Raw genomic sequence first — 24,326 nt, 5'->3', positions numbered from 1 at the left:
GGTACCAAACTTCAACGTGGGGTTCTATACCATTTTCAGGTCTGTCCCACATCGACTTCCTGTTTTACCGACTGAATGTATTTACGAAATATAGCGTGGATATACAATATATATATATATTTTTTTTCTCGGCAGCTACAAATCACAACTACTTGATATTTGGTACCGAGCTTCAGCTTGGGGTTCTATACCGTGTATACCGTTTTCAGGTCTATCGCATGTCGACTTCCTGTTTACTGACTGAATGTATTTACGAAACATATAGCGTGGATTTTGACGCTATTTCAGGAAGCAAAATGCTCTTCCAAAATGACCGTTTACCAGGATGCTATTTGAAATCCCTGGGGAGAGACACTGCGCTTTACTTCCTTGTTTCAGGGTTAATTATTTGTTGAAGTCAACATTCATAATAAGTTTCCTGTTCCTTCGATTGCTCACATTCTGATATAAGCGGGGGGGGGACGTACGTGAGCAGTAGCTCACAGTTGATCTTGTTAGAAACACCCATACACCTGCTGTTTTATCTAATCCACCAATCCCTTGACAGCAGAACAATGCATCAAATCATGCAGATACAAATCAAGAGCTTCAGTTAATGTTCACATCATTCAAACATCACCAGGGCTCGAAATTCATATATTTTTTTCACCAGCCAGCCAGATTAGTCACCTTCCATAGTAACTAGCCAAACAGAAAATCAACTCGCCAAAATTTGTTCATGTATGAATTTTACTTCTGTTGAAAATAACACAAAAGAGAGTAGTTACCATTGTTCATGACTAATGTGCATTTATTTCAAGACCTGAGTATTCTGATGCTGTTTTTTGTTTTTGCACACTTTACAAACTGGCATTTGCTGTTCCACATCCTCCTCGCGATATCCAAAAAAAATGCTAGATGACTAACCCCTTACTAGTTCTTTTAGGAACCAATTCGTCTGCTTCCATTTTTAATTTGTCGCTGAAATTGACAGAGCTTACACGGTAGCCGATGCAACACCAGCGATTGCACGAACTGAGTCAGCGCTGTAAACCAGAACGAGAAAATCTTCCCGCATGCAGTGTTGCCAGATACTGCTGACGTTTTCCAGCCCAAAATATGTTCAAAACCCGCCAAAATGCACTTAAAACTGGCCAATCTGGCAACACTGCCCGCAAGTTCCTTTCAGCACCGAGATGTCGCCTGGAATTGGTTGGCGAGTGCGTGACGTTATTGGTTTTTTTCCCCCTTAGGCAGCCTCTCACGTTACTGCCTGAGGGACAGGGAGAAAACCACCGGAAAAGGTTTTAAACAAACGCAACAAACACGAAACAAACGCAAGTTGGCAGATGACCATAAAATACTCGATAGTTACAATAATAATTTTATGTATCTCGCACAGAATTTTCGGAGATATATCGAGTATATTCGATATATCGCACAGCCCTAGTCTGAATCTTCGCTTCATATACATTTTTTATTTTCAACTAGCCAGCCGGGCTGCCTAGTGACAGGAATGGCTAGATTGAGTTGGGCTGCCAGGAAGGATATAGTAACTCATAGCAACTCTTTACATCCGTGGTGAGCAGAAAAGCATCTCAGCATGCAACAGCAGAAGAACACATTGGGTTCCCGTCCTGCAGCCAAGAACAGGAATCTTACGCTACGTTCACACTGCAAGGCTTAATGCTCAATTCCGATTTTTTTGTGAAATCTGATTTTTTTGTGAGGTCGTTCACATTAACAAATATATGCGACTTGTATGTGATCCTCAGTATGAACGAAAAGCGACCTAAAAGTGTTCCGCATGCGCACTGCAGGATACGACGACGTCACACGCAGTGAGCATGGCCAGTGTTTACGGAAGTAAAACCGCCCGGTTGCGGTATGACTCATCCAATCTAGCTTGAATAGCTGCATCCCCCCAAATGGAAATCAGCTCCCTAACCTCTGCGTCCTTCCATTGAGAAGATTCAGAAACTTCACAGCCCGAAGCGTCCCTCGTATTGATGTCATGCGCAGGGGCGCAGATACGTTTTTTTGAACTGGGGGGGGGGGACAAAGCTGCCAGCAAACCAACCCCAACCCCGATATGCCTGTCAAACTTGTTGTGGGTTACCATAGCAACCAAGCTCGAGCTCGCAACCTGTGCAGTCTGCGCAGCTCAACCAACCGAATATCAGTCTTTGTTTTATGTGAGTTGTTGCAACTATGTATACACTGCTGTGCACCTCAATAAACCGAATGGTAATTAGTCTTTTGATTTTTCCGTGAGGTTTGCCTTATGCAAAGAAAGACAGCATAGACGTTTTTTCCTCCCTATAAGTGGGGGGGGACCGAACGAGGTGAATTTAAATCTGGGTGGGCCTCTATCTGCGCCCGTGATTATGCGCCATGTTGTTGTAACTTTGAGAGACCCGCCGCCTACTTCAGCGCAGAATAGTGACGTTTGTGGCTTGTTGATGACGTGTAAGTCGGATGAATGCGACCTGGCGGTTCAGACTGAAGTCGCATATGAAAAGAGCGGATAGGAATCGGAATTAGGACCACATATCCAAACGGCCTGGGTCGGATTTGAAAAAATCGGATCTGTATCGTTCATATTGTCAATAAAAGATCGGATACAGGTCACATATGGGCGAAAAGATCGGATTTGAGTCACTTCAGCCTGCAGTGTGAACGTAGCCTTAGACTCAAGAACAAGTTCCTATTAAAGTGGCCGGTGGGTGTGTATATATGTACTGTAAAAACTTGTTACTGTGCTATGAATCACACGCTCCATGCGATTTGTTTTCTTACATAAACAGCTAAGGAGGTGATCTGAGAATATAATGTTTGTGCTACATCTTATATAAGTGATGATTTTAATGTGATTTGATTTTTTATGACTCATTAAAAAATATAGGCATCTAGATAACACGCATTAAAGGAATCGAGTTAAATGAATTGTACTGCTAATGCTATCAGCTGTCCTTTTGAATTCAGTGGGTGGAAACGTGGCTAGCGGGTCGTTTACCTCGCCTCACCCTCCTTCCATCTCCGCTGTCCTCGTCTTGAACTCCTATACGGGTGTCATGGTTTTTTTTGGGTTTTTTTCCCCTCTCCCTCACGACTTGGCCTTAAAGACTCTCTCAACTGTTTTCAGATCGTTAAACTGCCGAGTGACGACCTCCTGCTCTCTGCCTCAATTTGGCAGTGTATTGGTTTGATTTTCTTTAACAGAAGGTCAGATTGAAGTTCTGGGCAAACAGCAGGTTTATATTAATGCTGTCATTCTAGTACTTTACTGTTTTTCCATAGTAACGTCTTGCGCATAGGGACTTGAATTGCGTATGTTTTTGGAAAAAGTCTTTTTTTTTTTTTTTTTTTGTTCCTTCCACCCCTTGTCTAGGCTAAGGTAGTGCATGTGTTTTTTTTTGTTTTTGTTTTTTTTTCGCAGGGGGATATAGGAATGGAGTACGTCCTTCCATCTGTTTTAATCTGGACAAGTTTTCTCGGAAACTATATAAGCTACGTCAATGAAACTTTGTGTGTTCCTATTACTACTCATGATCTAATTTGAGTTCGAAAATCGTTTACAAGAAATTATTTTCAGAGTTATGGCCCTTGATTTTCGTTATTGGACTTTGTACAAGTGGACTCAATCTGGACAAGCTTTCTCAGAAACTACATCAGTTACATCAATGAAACTTTGCGTGCTCATACTACTGAAACGCTGGGTATGAAAGTGTCCTAGCATTTATGACATCTCATCTCATTATCTCTAGCCGCTTTATCCTGTTCTACAGGGTTGCAGGCAAGCTGGAGCCTATCCCAGCTGACTACGGGCGAAAGGCGGGGTACACCCTGGACAAGTCGCCAGATCATCACAGGGCTGACACATAGACACAGACAACCATTCACACTCACATTCACACCTACGGTCAATTTAGAGTCACCAGTTAACCTAACCTGCATGTCTTTGGACTGTGGGGGAAACCGGAGCACCCGGAGGAAACCCACGCGGACACGGGGAGAACATGCAAACTCCGCACAGAAAGGCCCTCACCGGCCACGGGGCTTGAACCCGGACCTTCTTGCTGTGAGGTGACAGCGCTAACCACTACACCACCGTGCCGCCCCATTTACAACATCATAAGTCAATATTAAAGCAATGGGCTTATAAGGGCGTAAGTGTTAGCCTTCATAAAATGCTCGTGCTGGGGATAGTGATGACCGTGCCTTCTTATTTGTTTTGTTTTATAGGTTTTTTTGTTTGTTTTTTAATAATGTTTTATAGTTTTTGTTTGGACTTTTTGGTCAAGAAAGACATTGGTCTAAAAAGCATTGTTCTCTGTACAGCTCTGAAATGTCATGTGTAGCTTCTCTTGTGTGTGCGTGCGCGCATGTGTATGGTGTCTATGATGCTGTATTTCCAAGATGCTGGAGTTTTAAATCAAACTGGGATTGGTCGTGATCCTGGGGATGTTATGATGCAGGAGGTGTGGCCTCGGTCCATAAAGGAGCGCGAGCGCGCGCACACACACTGTTTTCCTGCAGCTGCTGAATGCCCGGTCACCTGCTCGTGCACTTTCACCCTCATTGTTTCACATGGGGCTAAAGGTTAAAAGGTCACCCAGAGGGCACTGATGTCATCTGGAAGTCAGCTGTTGGGTAGCAGAGCTGCAGGCCGCCTTCCATTTGGTGTGTGTGTGGGGTCTTGCCTTGTCGTAAGCTACGTAGATTTTATAAATGCTGTTGAGTCAAGGAGTAAAGAAGGAGGATGGTAATTTTGTTAGCCCGAAATAAAACAGTGTCCCGATATCAGAAACACAACAGCACGATGAGCATTTTTTCTCTTTTTCAAAGAAGAAATGTCATTGTGTTTCCCCAAAGCACTGCTGATTATGTATTATTATTATTATTAATCAAAGAAAAGCACTAATTTGGTGAATCTTTTTCAGAAGCTGATGTTTATTTAACATTAACGAAATGAGTCTCCGATGTCAGCACTTAAGTCAGTCAGTTTGCTGACACGGAACAGGCACGCAGAGACCTTTCTTAGTAATTTGCCAACACATCTGGGTGAAATGTTGATTTTTCTACACATTCCTATCTTCTTTCCGCTGCCATTATACCTTTTAAACTATCAGCAGGAAAGACTTGCTCGCTCGACTGCACATGATTATTCTCAGTATCCAGTCGTGTAGTAGTAGTAGTCCTGATTGGTCAGTACATCATCTGTGTTTTTCTCCATGCCTGTTGTATAGATTGTGTTTTTGTACGAAAGTCCTGTATTCGCCCACGTACAGGTCCTCACACGTTCCCTACCGTAGCTGTCATTCACAAATTGTGCAGAAACGAGAGCCTGAGCTCATGCCACAGGAATGCCATCTGTAATTCAAATGCAGAAAACGGAGGATGCGAATCATCATAGTGCTACAATCGTGATTGTATAAATGATTTATTTTTGAATTTCTGGCTGTTGATTAACTGAAATTTCATTTCCGTTTGGAGCAAAACACTGGGTGTGTTGTGTAAGAGAGATTACTGCTGCAAGATGAGTTTCCCTTCGGTCAAAGTTAGATTAGAAGAGAAGCCCAGGCGTGTGTCGTGTTGTTTTTGTATAAAAATATGCTGATACAAATAATCACTTTAAATAGAATTCTCTTGATTTAAGCAATTTAAAGTATTTTTAAAAAATATTTGTTTCTATAAATAGGAATTACCGCAATTATGTTAACATTTTTCTTAGTTTCCATCTTTTTGTGTAAATGTTAGCTACATCAGACAAGATTTTGTGATTTAGCATTGTGCTTAATCATGCTTTATTGTCCTCTCTCTCTCTCTCTCTCTCTCTCTCTCTCTCTCTCTCTCTTTCTGTAGACTGGTCGTATCGATAAGTCTTACCCGACGGTATGTGGGCACACAGGCCCAGTGTTGGACATCGACTGGTGTCCTCACAATGATCAGGTGATCGCCAGTGGTTCAGAGGACTGCACCGTCATGGTATGATATCTGTCTGTCCTGAATTTTTTTTTTTACATACTTATCCTTTTGGTATGGAATCCTTAACAGCTACAGTCTCAATTTTTAATGGATGTCTGAGTCAGTAAAATGGCAGCAAATGAGCTTGTACAGTTCCTCACTTTCTGTTTCAGATGATTAATGTGTCAGAGAAGTTAAATCTTGCAAATGTTGTCAACTGTCAGATAAAGACAGTTTGAAAACCTCAGCTTGTCAGTCTGGGCGTGGCCTAATATACAACCCCGATTCCAAAAAAGTTGGGACAAAGTCGAAATTGTAAATAAAAACGGAATGCAATGATTGCAATGCAATGTGGAAGTTTCAAAATTCCATATTTTATTCAGAATAGAACATAGATGACATATCAAATGTTTAAACTGAGAAAATGTATCATTTAAAGAGAGAAATTAGGTGATTTTAAATTTCATGACAACAACACATCTCAAAGTTGGGACAAGGCCATGTTTACCACTGTGAGACATCCCCTTTTCTCTTTACAACAGTCTGTAAACGTCTGGGGACTGAGGAGACAAGTTGCTCAAGTTTAGGGATAGGAATGTTAACCCATTCTTGTCTAATGTAGGATTCTAGTTGCTCAACTGTCTTAGGTCTTTTTTGTCGTATCTTCCGTTTTATGATGCGCCAAATGTTTCCTATGGGTGAAAGATCTGGACTGCAGGCTGGCCAGTTCAGTACCTGGACCCTTCTTCTACGCAGCCATGATGCTGTAATTGATGCAGTATGTGGTTTGGCATTGTCATGTTGGAAAATGCAAGGTCTTCCCTGAAAGAGACGTCGTCTGGATGGGAGCATATGTTGCTCTAGAACCTGGATATACCTTTCAGCATTGATGGTGTCTTTCCAGATGTGTAAGCTGCCCATGCCACACGCACTAATGCAACCCCATACCGTCAGAGATGCAGGCTTCTGAACTGAGCGCTGATAACAACTTGGGTCATCCTTCTCCTCTTTAGTCCGAATGACACGGCGTCCCTGATTTCCATAAAGAACTTCAAATTTTGATTCGTCTGACCACAGAACAGTTTTCCACTTTGCCACAGTCCATTTTAAATGAGCCTTGGCCCAGAGATGATGTCTGCACTTCTGGATCGTGTTTAGATACGGCTTCTTCTTTGAACTATAGAATTTTAGCTGGCAACGGCGGATGGCACGGTGAATTGTGTTCACAGATAATGTTCTCTGGAAATATTCCTGAGCCCATTTTGTGATTTCCAATACAGAAGCATGCCTGTATGTGATGCAGTGCCGTCTCAGGGCCCGAAGATCACGGGCACCCAGTATGGTTTTCCGGCCTTGACCCTTACGCACAGAGTTTCTTCCAGATTCTCTGAATCTTTTGATGATATTATGCACTGTAGATGATGATATGTTCAAACTCTTTGCAATTTTACACTGTCAAACTCCTTTCTGATATTGCTCCACTATTTGTTGGCGCAGAATTAGGGGGATTGGTGATCCTCTTCCCATCTTTACTTCTGAGAGCCGCTGCCACTCCAAGATGCTCTTTTTATACCCAGTCATGTTAATGACCTATGGCCAATTGACCTAATGAGTTGCAATTTGGTCCTCCAGCTGTTCCTTTTTTGTACCTTTAACTTTTCCAGCCTCTTATTGCCCCTGTCCCAACTTTGTTGAGATGTGTTGCTGTCATGAAATTTCAAATGAGCCAATATTTGGCATGAAATTTCAAAATGTCTCACTTTTGACATTTGATATGTTGTCTATGTTCTATTGTGAATACAGTATCAGTTTTTGAGATTTGTAAATTATTGCATTCCGTTTTTATTTACAATTTGTACTTTGTCCCAACTTTTTTGGAATCGGGGTTGTACTAATGCTTGAGCATGCTTGATTGACATCCCTTTGTCCAACCCCAACCTTCTTCATCTATTCAGGAACTAAAATCCAACCCTACATCTACCAACCTAGACTCACTTGGTTTGCTTTTCTGTTTGAGTTTTTCATGCTTTACCCCCAAGATTCAGGCTGCCAAACATACAAGAGGGACAATTATAGACATTGGAAAGTCACTAGGGACTCGTATGCCATGCTCGATTGCCATGATTTAGTCTGAAATATAGCTTCCATAGCCACACACATTGTTACTCCCTCGCAACACAAGGACCTTATGTTCAAATCTTGTCCCATAGTGCTTGAGTAGAGCAGATTTGTTGATGGTCCTGCTCTCCTACGGTTTATTAGTCACAGTGATTTTGTGGTATACCACACTGCTCTCACTTCCCTTTTGGAGGGTCCAGACTTCATCCTGAAAGGCAAACAACTTTGTATTTCTCTCATTTGTGCAATTTTAAGGGAAAATTTAGTCATTCCTTATGGATGAAAAAGCCCAATATAAACTTCCTTCGTTTTGGGTAAAGACAAATGCATTGTAACAAAGGGGCTTTAAAAAAATTGCTGTATTTTTGACAGGGCCCATCCCAAGGGCCATAGTTTGGAACGGTTCCATTCCATGGACTCTCCAGTTTGGACAGCGCTCATCCCAAGGACCGTATTTTGGAACAGTTCCATTTTATGGCCAATAGTTTGGAACGGTCCCATTCTGTGGACTATAGATTGTACTGGTCCCATTCCCTGGTCCCCAGTTTGAAATTCCCTTCCCATAGTTCGTAGTTTGGAACAATTGATTAGATCCCAAGGCTTGTTGTTCGGAAAGCTCCCTTCCCAAGGCCTATTGTATGGAACAGCCTCATCTTAAGACCCCTAGTTTGGAACAGTCTTTTCCCATGGCCTTGAGCTTGTAAGGGAATTAGTGTTCGGGATGGGGATTAAGGCGTCGTGATAAACAGATGTAATTTTTTTTTTTACATTATGTACTGCATTATACTGCTCCTGTAGAAATATATAGATTTATAACCCACTGAAACGTATTGTGTATTTGCAATACTTGTACCGATCAGGCTGGATACACTCTTATTATGGTACTCCATTAGTTATTTTTACACTCCTTTGATTTGTTTCTTCTTGTAATGTCTAAAAGTGTATTTCAGCAAAGCAGCTGGAAGATTTAAGGGACCCTGGACAGTGATTTGGGACAGCAGGTGTGAAGTCTACACACATCTGTCTCCTCATTCTTTCACTCTGTAACATAAGATCATAATAATTAGACCTGGAGTGTCTAACCATATACTAATATAATCCGTACTCTGAAGGTGGAGCACAAGTTGACCTGTCCATCACAGGATGAGCATCTCATCTCATTATCTCTAGCCGCTTTATCCTGTTCTACAGGGTCGCAGGCAAGCTGGAGCCTATCCCAGCTGACTACGGGCGAAAGGCAGGGTACATCCTGGACAAGTCGCCAGGTCATCACAGGGCTGACACATAGACACAGACAACCATTCACACTCACGGTCAATTTAGAGTCACCAATTAGCCTAACCTGCATGTCTTTGGACTGTGGGGGAAACCGGAGCGCCCGGAGGAAACCCACGTGGACATGGGAAAAACATGCAAACTCCGCACAGAAAGGCCCTCGCTGGCCACGGGGCTCGAACCCGGACCTTCTTGCTGTGAGGCGACAGCGCTAACCACTACACCACCGTGCCACCCCCAGGATGAGCATTTTAATGGAATTTTCTCCCACATCTTTAACTGAAACGTGAAGCCAGGGTGAAAGGGAGATGTGTTGGATTGGAGCTGCAGAGACTGACTTGATGCTTGGAGAATGAAATAATGTAAGGGGTGTGTCTGGGAGGTATAGAAATGGTATGGTGTGGGTGAGAGGAAGATAGAAGCAGGGATTATCGAACGAAATGGTGAAATGGATACTTGCTTACAGAGGAAGTTATTTCAAGGAAAAAAGGGCGGAGACAGCAGAGAAATGGTCCAAGAAATGTCAGTGTTGGTGGTGGGTGTTTGATGGCTGGTTGCTTACTGTTTCCCTTTGTTGTTCTCACTGCCGAACCTGATCGCTTGAAGCAAACCATGTTTGGTTGGCTTGGCCAGAATTGTGGCAGTAGGGTGGCCGGTTCCTTTCTGCACGCATCCCCAGTGGGCAGTTTAGAGTAGAGTTAACCTGACTGTGGGTGAAACCAGAGCACCTGGAGGAAACCCACACAGACACGGGGAGAACATGCAACCTCCACACAAAGGCCCCCATGGGCCACTGGGCTCGAACCCAGAACCTTGTTGCCATGATGCAACAGTGCTACCCACTGTGCCACCCCACTGTTTTCCTTCGCATCCGTTTAACTGCAGAGCATTAAAAACCGGTGGAACAAATTGAGATTTTTCCCTGATGAGATCAGATTTCCTTCACAATTGTATAATATTTGTGTACCCTAAAAGTGCTGATCTAGGGTCTGGTTTTGTGACTAAGCGTAAACACTGAATGATGGGCCATAGATCAGTGTTGTGAGCACTGACCAGCACAGATGCTTGCACTCTGCCTCCCCCTTAAGGCTCAATAATGCAAGTGCAAAGTCTACACTTGTGATTCATTCTTCTGGTTTAAAGGTGCTTTGGGTCAGATTGGTCTGTCTGTCTGTGTCCCCCACCCCCCAAGTCTCAAATGGTTGGGTGGGTTCAACATTTGAATGATTCCTGCACGTGTTCATGAAGCTCCGCCCCCATCATCTCAGGCAGCCTGTCGAGTGTCTATAAAATGACTGACAGGAGGCGTATCCAAACGCAAACAAGCATTTTGGACCATAAGTTCATTTACCACACGAGTTTTCTCAGCAACTGTATAAGCGTTTGCAAAAGCCATGCCTAATCCATTGTGGCGTGTCGCGTGTGTCGTCGTGGTTACCCCCCCCCCCAATGTCCTACTTAGGTTATTTGTACAAGTAAAGGATTTAAAAGAAAGGACTTGAACCTTTAAGTCACTGTTATTTCTTTCTACTCCTTTTATTGAACTCTGCATTTTTACAGCTCTGTTCAGTATTTACTTAAAGGAGATACGCAGAGCCTTTATTTTTAAATACATTTCTGAGTGGATAGTATCTCCATCCTTGACGCTTGTATTCGCATAAATGGGAATAAAAAATATATATATTTTTGAGAGTTAAAATCAACTGCAAAGTTGACATTCGAGCTGCCCCGCTGAGCCAGCCATGCCTGAGTGCGTGACGTCACAGCGGTAACCTGTTTTAAGGCCGAGGCCTTTTACAGCTATAGACCAAAGTCATACAAATCAAAATTTATGATGAAAGTAAGAAATACCGTTACCGACTTGCTCAACTAAGACTGATTTGACTTCATTGATTGTGGGTTGGCTCTCATTAAAACAGGATAGGTGTTATAACTTATGCAACATACATGTGCATGCATGCATTTTCACTGATAAAACGTAAAAGGCGAATTAAATAATCAGATGAACAGAGATAATCACATTCTGAAGCAAATTAAATAATCTTATACCGGTAACTTAAACACACAATACAAGTTACATGTATTAATCTAAATACAGGTAAATGAGTGTTTTTTGTTGTTTTGTGTCCAAATGAGAGTCGGAGCTTACCCGTCTGTGTTCTCGCTTCTTGAAGGCCGACCTTGTGGCCGATTGTTCATTCGCTTCTTCCACGTAAGGGCCAGATATTGCTGCTGAGGCGAGCATATCCGGTAGAGAAATCAGACGGCTGGTCCACTCATTCTCCATTTTCTCCATACTGAGTACTCCGCTATTACTGCTCAGCTTGGGTAATTACTAAAACTTGGGACAGGACATCACCGGTTTTAGCAAAATCACGGGGTGGTCACTGCCTGAGCTATAATATGTCACATCCCGTTCAGTCCCGGGTTTTAGCAACAACCCTCGGCTCACACTCCAGGAGAACTGGTGCAACTGAACTCACTTTGCTTTTCTTGTAGTTTTATTTAATTGTTGGTACTGCACCCTCTTTTAATACAGGCTTATAGCCAACACTCCTCAACAGATCAGAGGTCTTGTGCAAGTCTTCAGTAAAATGTGCAGAAGAGAGGAGAGACCACTGCATAGGTACCCAATGTGCCCGTGAACTTCTCGCAAAACGCATCCAGATCTTTGCGGTTTGAACATTCTTGGGCCATGAATGCAACGTAAATCCACCTTCTGTCATGTTGCTGCACCCACCAGCAACACATCTACGTGGCATGGGGATAAATTAGCTCAAAATAGAGGATCAGAGTTGCAGTCGGCTCTGTGTTTTAGTATAGCAGAAATGGCGATGAGACCGATAGACTTCCTGCTGTGACGTCATGGACGTCAAGGTTATTCACTCAGACCGCTGCCTATATGAATCATTTTAATCGTAAAAATTACTATCTTAGATTTGTTAACGCTTAAAACTATTCCTGTGCCATTCTTGAGGTCTCAAGGCATTTATAAACAAAAAGTGAGGCCATGGCTCTGTGTATATGCTTTAAAGTCTTTTGTGTATTTACGAATTATTTGGAGGTTAAAGTTATGTGTACTTTCTGCAATTTCCATGCAAGGTTGATGTCCATCTATCTGTGCTAGATTAAACTATGGCTCTCCTCTCATTTTGGATCTTGTCTTGTTTCAGGTATGGCAGATCCCCGAGAACGGTTTGGTGACCGCCATGTCAGAGCCTGTGGTGGTGCTGGAGGGCCACTCCAAACGCGTGGGCATCATCAGCTGGCACCCGACGGCCCGCAACGTTCTGCTCAGTGCCGGTGAGTGAGTGACGGCAGTCTCGCCTTCCACCCTGTGGCTCTCGGTCACATACACTGACGTTGGAAATCAGGAACGAATACAGTCGTGTGGGTTTTTAAAAGCATTTATGGATTAAAGTCACTCCAGTGAACTTGGAAGATATCAGTTTTATAAATGGTCTGTTTTCCTAAACCCTGATTGTGTGTGTGTGTGTGTGTGTGTTAAATAGCAATCCATTTATAGTTGAGCCACAATCTCGAGCATCCACTAAGCATGTAACTGTTGCCATAGTAATGTAATGTCTTAGAACAAGCATATTATCAACTAATGCTTTGTTGAATACTCGATTCTGATTGGTCGATTATGGCAATCTAGGGCCTGCTATTTCTGAATAGATTGTTGCTATGGCTACAGGTCTGATCATAGACTCTGGAGGACTATGACGAATCATATCAAAAAAGTCCGGTAAATTTTGTTGCCTTAATCATCAAATTAACAACGTCGGCTCGTTCATGACACCCTGTGGCCAAAAAAAAAAAAAAAATATTACAAACATTACTTCATCAGAAAACACCATGGAAGGTTTACGTTGCTACGGACACAGTCCCACATGCTGATTCTAACAGACAAATTTTTAGTGGAAGCAATAAAATTGTTTGTAAATACATTTTCCTGGTGTTAAATGTGCTTTCTCTTTAGAAAGTAATAGGGATATTGTACAGTGAGCTGGTCCTGCGTCACCCTGTCAGGGTTTATTTCACCTATCCCTGACATGCTAAACAGGGTTTGTTGTTCGCACATGACATGTGAGAGCAGTGTAGTGGTTCTGGGTGATCTTGTGTAACACGTTTTACACCGGTTCTTCATTTTTAATTTAGGCTGTGATAATGTGATCATGATCTGGAATGTGGGCACGGGTGAGGCGCTCATCACGCTGGAGGACATGCACCCAGACGTCATCTTCAGCACGTGTTGGAACCGCAACGGCAGCCTCATCTGCACCACCTGCAAGGACAAGAAAGTGCGCATCATCGACCCGCGCAAGGAGGAGATCATCACGGTACACACACATTCTTGTACTCCTATCACATGGAGTAAAGTTTTCCGTCGCTACGACGGATTTCCATCAACTGGGAGCGCTAAAAAAAAAAAGGGTGGTAGGCCCATAGGTCTGACACCGATGTGATTTAGAACTTCACCAAGCTGCTGTGATTGCCTGTTGTCGAACCCTTTCTTGTGCTATGTTTGAGTATATGTAAAGGAATAAGTTGTTGCGCTAGATGGCCCTAAATAAATAAATAAATACAGCCTACGCTACTGTCTAGTCCCGGGGAGGCTAGGCGTAGGCCACTGATGAAACAATTTGGCTGTCCTACTACTAGGCAACTACTTGCCTACTACTAATACTAGGCCTATTGTAGTAGTAATAATAATAATAATAATTGCCTATTGAAAGGTGATCAGGTGAAAAATCTAAACAGCCTTGTTGAAGATCTATGCTATTAAGCCTTTTGTAGGTTAAACAGGCTTCGGCAGGCAACGTTCTGGAAAGGCTGTGTTTTTCTTTGGTTTGATTAGCCTACGATTTAATCTTTAAACATTATGGTTTCAGCAGTTCGCTTAAACATTGGAGGCTGCAGAGTCGGGCTGCAAGATTTCCCGACACTTGTTTAAGATGCCAAACTTCATAGTAAGGAGAAAATAATTCCACAGTATTTAGTGCCTCGTCAGTCTCAAATTAATAGTGAAGGACCAACGCGAATTAAGTCCCAAAAAAACATCTCGTAGGCCTATATTTTACATTTTCAAAAAAGTCCGGAATTGGAAGTCGGTCAGTGGAGTGTAATGAAGTGTCTCATTCACTAAGCACAAAAGATCGGAAAACAGTGGAGAAAACAGCTACAGTCGGAGGAAAATGTTTGTTTGTACACCCTTTGAAATTTTTTACATTTCTGCCTAAATTGGTCATAAAACATCGCCTTAACTCTCCAGCAATCTTAAGAATGAACAAACAGTGTCTGCTTGAACTAAAACCACTCAAACAATTACATGTTATCATATTTTTATTGGCCATAAGATGGAAATATTGACAGGATAGGGAGGCATAAGTAAGTACACCCTTAGCTAAGGCTCATCCAAGAGCTAATTAGACTAATCAGATGATTAAACAATTTGACTCAGGTGTGAGCCAACCTGATGTCCAATCACTGAGGTGTGTCGTAAGCTACCCACCCCACTGGAAAACCAGTTAAAAGGTGTGTTTTGATGAGAGGCATGTTCTGTGCATCATGCCTCGCTCAAAGGAGCTGTCTGAAGACTTAAGACACAAAATAATTGATTTGTATAAAGCTAAAAAGGGTTACAAAACCATCTCTAAGACCCTTGGTGTTCATGTGTCTACAGTTAGAAAAATTGTGTATAAATGGAGACAATTTGGAACGGTTGTTACTCTGCCAAGGAGTGGCCACCCTGCGAAGATCACTCCAAAGGCACTGCAAGTCATCATCAATGAGGTAAAAAAGAATCCAAGAGTGTCCACTGAAGACTTGAGGAAATCACTGAAACATGCAGACATCTCTGTGGACACATCTACTATAAGAAAGACACTGAACAAGAATGGGATTCATGGGAGAAGGCCACGGAGGAAGCCATTGCTGTCCAGAAAGAACATTTCTGCTCGTTTGGAGTTCGCGAAAAAGCATTTGGATGCTCCTCAGCACCACTGGAAAAACATATTGTGGTCTGATGAAACCAAAGTTGAATTGTTTGGGGGGGGAACACACCACATCATGTGTGGAGGAAAGTCGGTACAGCACACCATCAGCAAAACCTCATCCCCACCGTCAAGTATGGCGGCGGTAGCATCATGGTGTGGGGGTGCTTTGCTGCCTCTGGGCCTGGACAACTGGCTATAATCAATGGGAAAATTAATTCTCAAGTATATTAAGATATTTTGCAGAAAAACCTGAGGCAATCTGTCAAAAAGTTGAAACTTGAGAGGATGGGTCCTGCAACAGGACAATGACCCTAAACACAGAAGCAGGTCGACATTAGAATGGTTTCAGAAGAACAAAATTCACGTTCTGGAATGGCCCAGTCAAAGCCCCGACCTCAATCCAATCGAGATGTTGTGGCATGACCTCAAGAAAGCCGTCCATTCCAGGCATCCCAGGAATCTTGCTGAATTGCAACAGTTTTGCAAAGAGGAATGGTGCAAGATTTCTCCTGATCGTTGTGCCCGTCTAGTCTGCAACTACAGGAAACGTCTGGTTGAAGTTATTGCAGCCAGAGGAGGGTCAACCAGCTACTAAATCAAAAGGTGTACTTACTTATGCCTCCCTATCCTGTGAATAATTCCATCTTATGGTCAATAAAAATATGATAAAACGCAAATGTTTGGGTGGTTTTAGTTCAAGCAGACACTGTTTGTTCATTCTTAAGATTGCTGGAGAGTTCAGATGATGTTTTATGACCAATTTAGGCAGAAATGTAAAAAATTCCAAAGGGTGTACAAACATTTTCCTCCGACTTTATTGCTTAAATAGGCTATTGATGTTTTACATTAGTAATTTAATGTCTGTGACAAATAAATTCATTGATTAAACAGATAAAGAAGCGAATACTCCGAAGCTCAAAATTCAGGAAAGTGGCTCCGGTGTCACAAGTGCACAAGAACAGTTATTTGAAAGCTAACCTGATGAATTTGTGCGTGCGCGTGCGATTTCATAAAGAACCGGGACAATTGGCATTCGGTGAAAGATTCACACCTATGACTCATTATATTCACGTGTGCCCTCTCGCTCACTGTTGCTTCGTTTTCCCGATTTACACGCGTGTCTGAAGATGGAGTTTTCAGAAATCTCCACTCTGCCCAGAGTTTGCGAAAGTAGCTGTTTTTAGTGACTGAAACCTCCGTATAGGTGTGAATGAGAGGTGCAACCGTTTAAATAAATATGCGTCTTTTTTATCCGGCTACATGTAGGCTATCACTGCGCAAAGCCTCTAATGTTGAAATGGTAGTAATATTTGTTAAAAATAATAGTAGGCTAATTTCCACATTTAATTGGTAAAATGGGGGTATGGCCGTTTTATAAGGGAGATGATTTGAGATTTTTATTTCAGAAGGGGGATGCCTCCCCCCACATCCCCCCTCAACTCGAGTACTGCGTATAAGGCCATATTTCACCGGACATAGGCCCTTCGATTTCCATCACTAGAGCGTGTCAAATTACTTTCAGTTTTGCCAGCATGGACGCGGTTCTTTTACAACCCCGATTCCAAAAAAGTTGGGACAAAGTAGGAATTGTAAATAAAAACGGAATGCAATGCTGTGGAAGTTTCAAAATTCCATATTTTATTCAGAATAGAACATAGATGACATATCAAATGTTTAAACTGAGAAAATGTATCATTTAAAGAGAAAAATTAGGTGATTTTTTTTTTTTTTTTTTAATTTCATGACGCATCTCAAAAAAGTTGGGACAAGGCCATGTTTACCACTGTTGTGCATTACTAAAGTATTGTTAAAATAAATTTGCACTTTGTGCTGAAAACTTGATGTTTCATCATTTATAGCCAGTAATGACAATGGTAAAGTCTTGCCTTAGCTTTGGTCATTGTTAAAATTATGTACAGTGGTGCTTGAAAGTTTGTGAACCCTTTAGAATTTTCTATATTTCTGCATAAATATGACCTAAAACAACATCAGATTTTCACACAAGTCCTAAAAGTAGATAAAGAGAACCCAGTTAAACAAATGAGACAAAAATATTATACTTGGTCATTTATTTATTGAGGAAAATGAGCCAATATTACATATCTGTGAGTGGCAAAAGTATGTGAACCTTTGCTTTCAGTATCTGGTGTGACCCCTCTTGTGCAGCAATAACTGCAACTAAACATTTCCGGTAACTGTTGATCAGTCCTGCACACCGGCTTGGAGGAATTTTAGCCCATTCCTCCATACAGAACAGCTTCAACTCTGGGATGTTGGTGGGTTTCCTCACATGAACTGCTCGCTTCAGGTCCTTCCACAACATTTCGATTGGATTAAGGTCAGGACTTTGACTTGGCCATTCCAAAACATTCACTTTATTCTTCTTTAACCATTCTTTGGTAGAACAACTTGTGTGTTTTAAGGTCATTGTCTTGCTCCATGACCCACCTTCTCTTGAGATTCAGTTCATGGACAGATGTCCTGACATTTTCCTTTAGAATTCACTGGTATAATTCAGAATTCATTGTTCCATCAATGATGGCAAGCCGTCCTGGCCCAGATGCAGCAAAACGGGCCCAAACCACGATATTACCACCACCATGTTTCACAGATGGAATAAGGTTCTTATGCTGGAATGCAGTGTTTTTCCTTTCTCCAAACATAATGCTTCTCATTTAAACCAAAAAGTTCTATTTTGGTCTCATCCGTCCACAAAACATTTTTCCAATAGCCTTCTGGCTTGTCCACGTGATCTTTAGCAAACTGCAGATGAGCAGCAATGTTCTTTTTGGAGAGCAGTGGCTTTCTCCTTGCAACCCTGCCATGCACACCATTTGTTGTTCAGTGTTCTCCTGATGGTGGACTCATGAACATTAACATTAGCCAATATGAGAGAGGCCTTCAGTTGCTTAGAAGTTACCCTGGGGTCCTTTGTGACTACACTGACTATTACATGCCTTGCTCTTGGAGTGATCTTTGTTGGTCGGCCACTCCTGGGGAGGGTAACAATGGTCTTGAATTTCCTCCATTTGTGCACAATCTGTCTGACTGTGGATTGGTGGAGTCCAAACTCTTTAGAGATGGTTTTGTAACCTTTTCCAGCCTGATGAGCATCAACAACGCTTTTTCTGAGGTCCCTAGAAATCTCCTTTGTTCATGCCATGATACACTTCCACAAACATGTGTTGTGAAGATCAGACTTTGATAGATCCCTGTTCTTTAAATAAAACAGTGTGCCCACTCACACCTGATTGTCATCCCATTGATTGAAAACACCTGACTCTAATTTCACCTTCAAATTAACTGCTAATCCTAGAGGTTCACATACTTTTGCCACTCACAGATATGTAATATTGATCATTTTCCTCAATAAATAAATGACCAAGTATAATATTTTTTGTCTCATTTGTTTAACTGGGTTCTCTTTATCTACTTTTAGGACTTATGTGAAAATCCGATGATGTTTTAGGTCATATTTATGCAGAAATATAGAAAATTCTAAAGGGTTCACAAACTTTCAAGCACCACTGTAAATGTACTATAAGTAGGAGCCTAGGGGATAATGGACAACACGGCGTTTAAAATTTGACGCATCGCTGACGTGGTAGGGGCCAACGACATGGAGCTTTTTTTTTTTTTTTTCAGTCACATGATTTTTTTTTTTTTTTTGCTTTAATCCATGCTATCATTGTGGGGACACTCATTTGATATCATGCGTTCCTTAGCCCTTTACCCTAAGCATCAGCATCACAACTAAATGCTGAAACTTATAGGGTAGTCACACTAGAGGCGGAATGAGCCGGAATGCTGTCAGAATGAAAATTCTTCGTATGTTCCGGGATATTTGAAGTGCATTCTAAAAATTCCTGAGTGCATTCCAAACATTTGGGCCCATTCTTGTGGCCGGCCCGAATGTTTTGCTCATGCTCAAAACATTCGAGGTGCATTCGAAGAGGAGAAATATCGAACGGCATTCGAAGTGTATTCTAACTGTATTCTGACTGCATTCTAAATATTCTTACGGCATTCCAACAGCATTCGAAACATTGATTGCGTTCAAGGGAAAAATCGAAACGGCAAGCCACTTCAAATCCTGCCAGAATGTGCCTCGAATGAGCCGGAATGTTGTCGGAATGAAATTCTTCGTATGTTCCAGGATATTCGAAGTACGTTCTAAGTATTCGAGCTGCATTCTCTTTGAATTCTTAGACGTTCAAAACATATTCGGCGGCTATTCCGGGAGCGTTCTGACTGCATTCGAGGTGAATTCGTACCGAATTCGAGGCACCTTCCGACCAGACTTCGGGTGGTATTCGGGCAGCACTCGTATGGCATTTGAAGTGCATTCTTAATATTCTTACTGCATTCTAACAGCATTCTAGGTATTCCTACTGTGTTCCAACTACATTTGAACTGCATTCGAAAGCTAATACACTGGGAATGTGCAAGAATCATTCGAGGCGGGTTCGAAGCGCATTCTAAGTATTCGAACGGCATTCTTACAAAGCTGTAAGAATGTTGGTCAGTTTGAAATTCCCGCCCGAATGTGGCGCAAATTTTGAAAAATTTTTCATTCTGGCTGATTCTGCTTGATTCCTGCTAATTCCGAATAAGTGTGACGGGGCCTTTAACTTTTACCCTAACCTAAATCTTAGGCCTTAACCCTCAAACAGCCCTTTGAAGAAGTGAGGACCAGCCAAAATGTCCTCATTTCTCAAATATCTCCTCACTTTGTTGGTTTAAAAACAGGTTCCAGTCCCCAGTATGTAGTGTGTAGTCTTGTCTGTGTATAAGCAGGGTAACGTTTGCGTGTGTGTTTGTGTGTCAGGAGAAGGAAAAGGCCCACGAAGGAGCGAGGCCCATGAGAGCCATCTTCCTGTCTGATGGGAATATCTTCACCACTGGCTTCAGCCGCATGAGTGAAAGGCAGCTCGCACTTTGGAACCCGGTACAGTACTTTACACACGCACACAAGCACAATTTACAGAAATCCAAAATTTTATCCACTTGCACAGACAGCAAAATTTAGATCCGAAACTCATTTGTGTTAAAAATGTAATTTATTTGAATTAGGCTTTTAAGTGAATCGGCATTTAAATGAGGATGATGTTATAACTGTACTGTCGTGTGTAAAACCAGAGATTCCGACATACACGATTTGGGTGTGGCAGCTACGCTTTTGAAGCACAGTTATGGTGCTACACGTAGACCTGAATGAATAGAATACGTTTTTCAACCGGTTTTGCCCATGTATCGATCGAATCAAAGTATTTTCGCCGTTCAGACTGTTCACGTGTCATTATTTCAGGGCTTTGAACCGGTTCAAGGAACGAAAACGAAAACCGGGAACTTTTTCTATTTCACATGGAACAGAAACGAAACCAGAAACTTTATTATTTTTTATGTTCCGCAACAGAAACGCTTATTAAAAATAATGGTAACCGGTTAATACCGGTTTTTATTTTGTTCCTCAAAGTTTCCGTAGCCTACAAATAAAAAAGCCATTCTTCTCCTGCACAAGTTTCTATGACCCGCTGGGGTTCACTTCCTGTGTGACGTTCGCTGACTGAATGGAGAGAGCGGGAAGGTGGACTGCTATCACGTCTCCATGTGATAATAAGTGAATTACTGAGTGTCTCTGAGCAAAGAAGAGCCTGAACGATGCAACCTCCCTATTGGCTGTTTGTAAAAATGTATCAATTGTTGCCCTTCCCACGGGAATCATCGCGGGCTCGAGAGACGAGACCTGACGAGTTAGTTCATTGGTAGCAGAACAAAATGTCTGGACACAAATCGGGTTTTCAGAAAAGGAAAGAAAATAAACGGAGGGTCGAAAATACAAAAAAGGAGGCAGAAAATGCAAAACGAGTTTTAAGGTAGGACAAATGGTTACTTTTCTGAGGCAGCCCGCCGTGGCTGCCTGCAGGCTTATTTATTATAGCCCATTTAGTTAAAATAGTTGATATAAAATGTTTATAGTTATAGTTATGTGATGGTTGTCCTGAATTAGGCTGTTTTTTTTTTTTTTTTTGCGCGCGATGTTGCACCCGGGTCCAGATTAGGGCAGAACCGGCCCTGGCTACATTTCAGGTGTAGTTTGTTTTATGTATGTATGTACTTGCATAGATGTGTACTTGGTCTTCCAATATGGCGCCTACCGAAATCTCGCGGCGCGGTGACGTCATGCGGTAGCCCTCTATAGGGCCTGACTAGCCTTTGGTAACACACTAAACGAATTATCTTTCATTTTTGGCACTTTTTCTGTTTGTGTAGATGGGAAGACATACTGGGAATCCAAATCGCCAACATTTGAAATAATAATTGTTTTGAATTATTTCTTGTCTTATTTAATGAAGGTTGTAATAGAATTAGCCTACATTTGGCTTAAGCTGGATGAGACAGAGACATAATTTTATAGCCATTTGTTAAACAGCTGACAGGGAACGTAATTAACCGTTCCGGGAACGAAATTTTTTTGTTCTAACCGGTTCGGGAACGTCTATTTAATGGTGGAACCCCAAACCGGAAACGTTAAAATTCCGTTTCTGTTCGGAACGAACCAATAGGCAAAAAATTCTGGTTCAAAGCCCTGCATTATTTACACTGATTCGGATAATTCCAGGAATTTCCGTATCCTTATGTTAGCTGCGCTGCGATTGGCTGAGAGGTGGCCTGGTTCATGCTCTCGGCAAATCATAATGCGTGTTAAATGCAGTGCTCAGAAATGCGCAGTAGTGATGCGTAGTCGTCTTCCTGGAAGTAAACGGTCTTCGTCGGTCGTGTTCCAGAACTGAAACTTTCGATTTCTCTTACAAACTAGTATCAGGTATGAAGTGAAGACAGTCATACAACAGGAGGACACTGGAGAAAGCGAAGTCAGCAACATACAACAAATTATCTCCATAACTTCAGCACGCTCAGTTGAATTAAATGTTGTACGGATGGGTATCTTTCAGTATTGACTAGGGCTGTGCTCGTTTGCCATCAGTTGCTCACTATATCGTACCATATATATCGCGATATATCGAGTTAAACGATGTCTTTAATGTATTGTAAGCAGAGGGCGCAAATACGTTTGGCGCCAAAATTATTCAATCAATGAGTCTCGGGACGAGGCCATGGAGACATGGGGGACGTAATTAGCGGCTTGCAGCGTCTGTAGCAGAGCGCCTAATTTCTAGTGCGCATGCCCTGAGTAACTGGAAGGGCCATTTGTAAATAAAAACGTTTTTGGTTGGAACAGGTTGCAAGCATGAATTTCCGTCGATTTCTAGCATGAAACATGCTTTAAATCAAGTGAAAATTGATGACAACCTGCTACAGAACCGGGAGATGTGCATGAAATGTGTCACATATGGGATTTTCGATTTTCAAGTGAGTAAATGATATCGTATCGTACCCCCGAAAATCGTGCGTGATCGAGTATCGTGAGCTGTGAGCACAGCCCTAGTATTGACCTTATTAAGTCCAGTATTAGACTGGTGCACAGTTCAGGAAGTAAATCCAGTATTAATTTTGTTATTGGAAGACCTGTACATAAATCTTTTTTGTCTTTTACTCTGGCTTTTGTTGTTGATCATGATGAAACCCTGTATTACAGTACAAGCTCAGTTATCTGAACCCCTTTTATCTGAAAACTTTTTCCCCCAGAGAGTTTGGATAATTGGGCTTACACTGTACAGCATTTATTTTCCTCAAAAAGTAGCTCAAATTGGCCGAGATTGCATCTCTGAGCTTCTCTGAAAATTTGGTTTGGCCCCCAGGCCCCTGACCTAATAGGAAGCCTCGCTTTGCTCAGCTTCACCTCGCTGCGCTCCGAGATGTTACTCCTTTTTCATTTATCAATGTTGGCATCTCTGTAAAACTCGAAATGGAGTAATGGAGCAGGTCACATGTGGATGTTGGATTACTGAGTAATACAGTGGGGAGGGGAAATAATTCCACCACACTGTGTGGTGGAGAAAGGAAAGGAGAAAGTAGTAATGTATTTGACGAGAACTTGGTGGGTTTTTTTTGTTTTTGTTTTTTTAAATAAAGCTCATCTGGCCTTAAAGTGCATATCACGGGTAAATTCAGGAGCAAGATCAATGTAATTCTCCTATTTTATATTAAACTTTGGTCAAATATCTGTCACATTTTGTGCAATTTTTTTACCTTGCGCAATACCAGAAAAATTCAGTTGAAATCAAGCCATTTGAGGCGAATTGGTCCGCCTCTGAAAAAACTTGGCATTTGGATTTCCCGGGAAACACTGATTTTTCGTGACGTCGCGTGCAGGACGCTTCCCTCTGAATTAGAGCCCTGCGCTCCCGCGGGACCCGACGCAAAGCAGTGCGGCGCGGGACAAATTTCGAAAGCTCATTGCGGGCGCGGGCGGGAGGGGGAGTGCACAATGCGGGAGCGGGCGGGAGAGGTGATAAGCTGCAGTCCCGCTAACTAAAAACGTGTTTAAAATAAAATTTATAAATTATTAATTTATGTCTATCATATATAATTTGTGCTGGATATTTTATTTGGCATTAATAAAAACATTTTTAGATGCATAAATTTGCGGATGTAGTCTAATCTCGCGTACGTTTCCGATTCCTTTCCGCTCTTCCGTGTTTGAGATCTCCGATCATGGCAGAAGAGCAGAGCTCCTCTAGTGAAGCTCACAGTGCTTCAGAAGTAAGTGCTGCTTTAGAAAGAAGTACATTTGCGTGTTTGAGAAACGCACCCCTGAATGTGAGCTGTAGATATTTATGCTCAAATCCACTCAAAGTAGGGGGCGGGGCACCATCACGCTGTGTCTTTAAATTATATTAATTTCTTATAGGCCTACTTGTATTTCCTAGAATGTAAATGTGAGGAGTGACATATAAGCTATGTACAATATTCTTAATATCCACTGTAGATTTTGGTAGGTGTGTTGGGTATCTCTGTAAAGCCTCAGCTGCGCATGCCGCCTGGCAACGCGCACCCTCGCTACGTGCACTGGGTGAAGGATCG

General features: G+C 42.1%; 1 protein-coding gene across 1 annotated transcript in view; it reads left to right on the top strand.

The window, feature by feature from the left end:
- The window catches only part of coro1ca (coronin, actin binding protein, 1Ca), a 106,040-nt gene that overhangs the window by 68,798 nt on the left and 12,916 nt on the right, over positions 1–24,326 (top strand). Inside the window, exons 3-6 of the mRNA XM_060906779.1 lie at positions 5,845–5,967; positions 12,513–12,642; positions 13,501–13,682; positions 20,167–20,286. Of these exons, the coding sequence (XP_060762762.1) occupies positions 5,845–5,967; positions 12,513–12,642; positions 13,501–13,682; positions 20,167–20,286 (555 nt within the window). The remainder of the gene's footprint in view (positions 1–5,844; positions 5,968–12,512; positions 12,643–13,500; positions 13,683–20,166; positions 20,287–24,326) is intronic.

The sequence above is a fragment of the Neoarius graeffei genome, chromosome 24 (assembly GCF_027579695.1).
Source record: "Neoarius graeffei isolate fNeoGra1 chromosome 24, fNeoGra1.pri, whole genome shotgun sequence".
NCBI lineage: Eukaryota > Metazoa > Chordata > Actinopteri > Siluriformes > Ariidae > Neoarius > Neoarius graeffei.
This window is presented reverse-complemented; position numbering and strand designations above follow the sequence as displayed.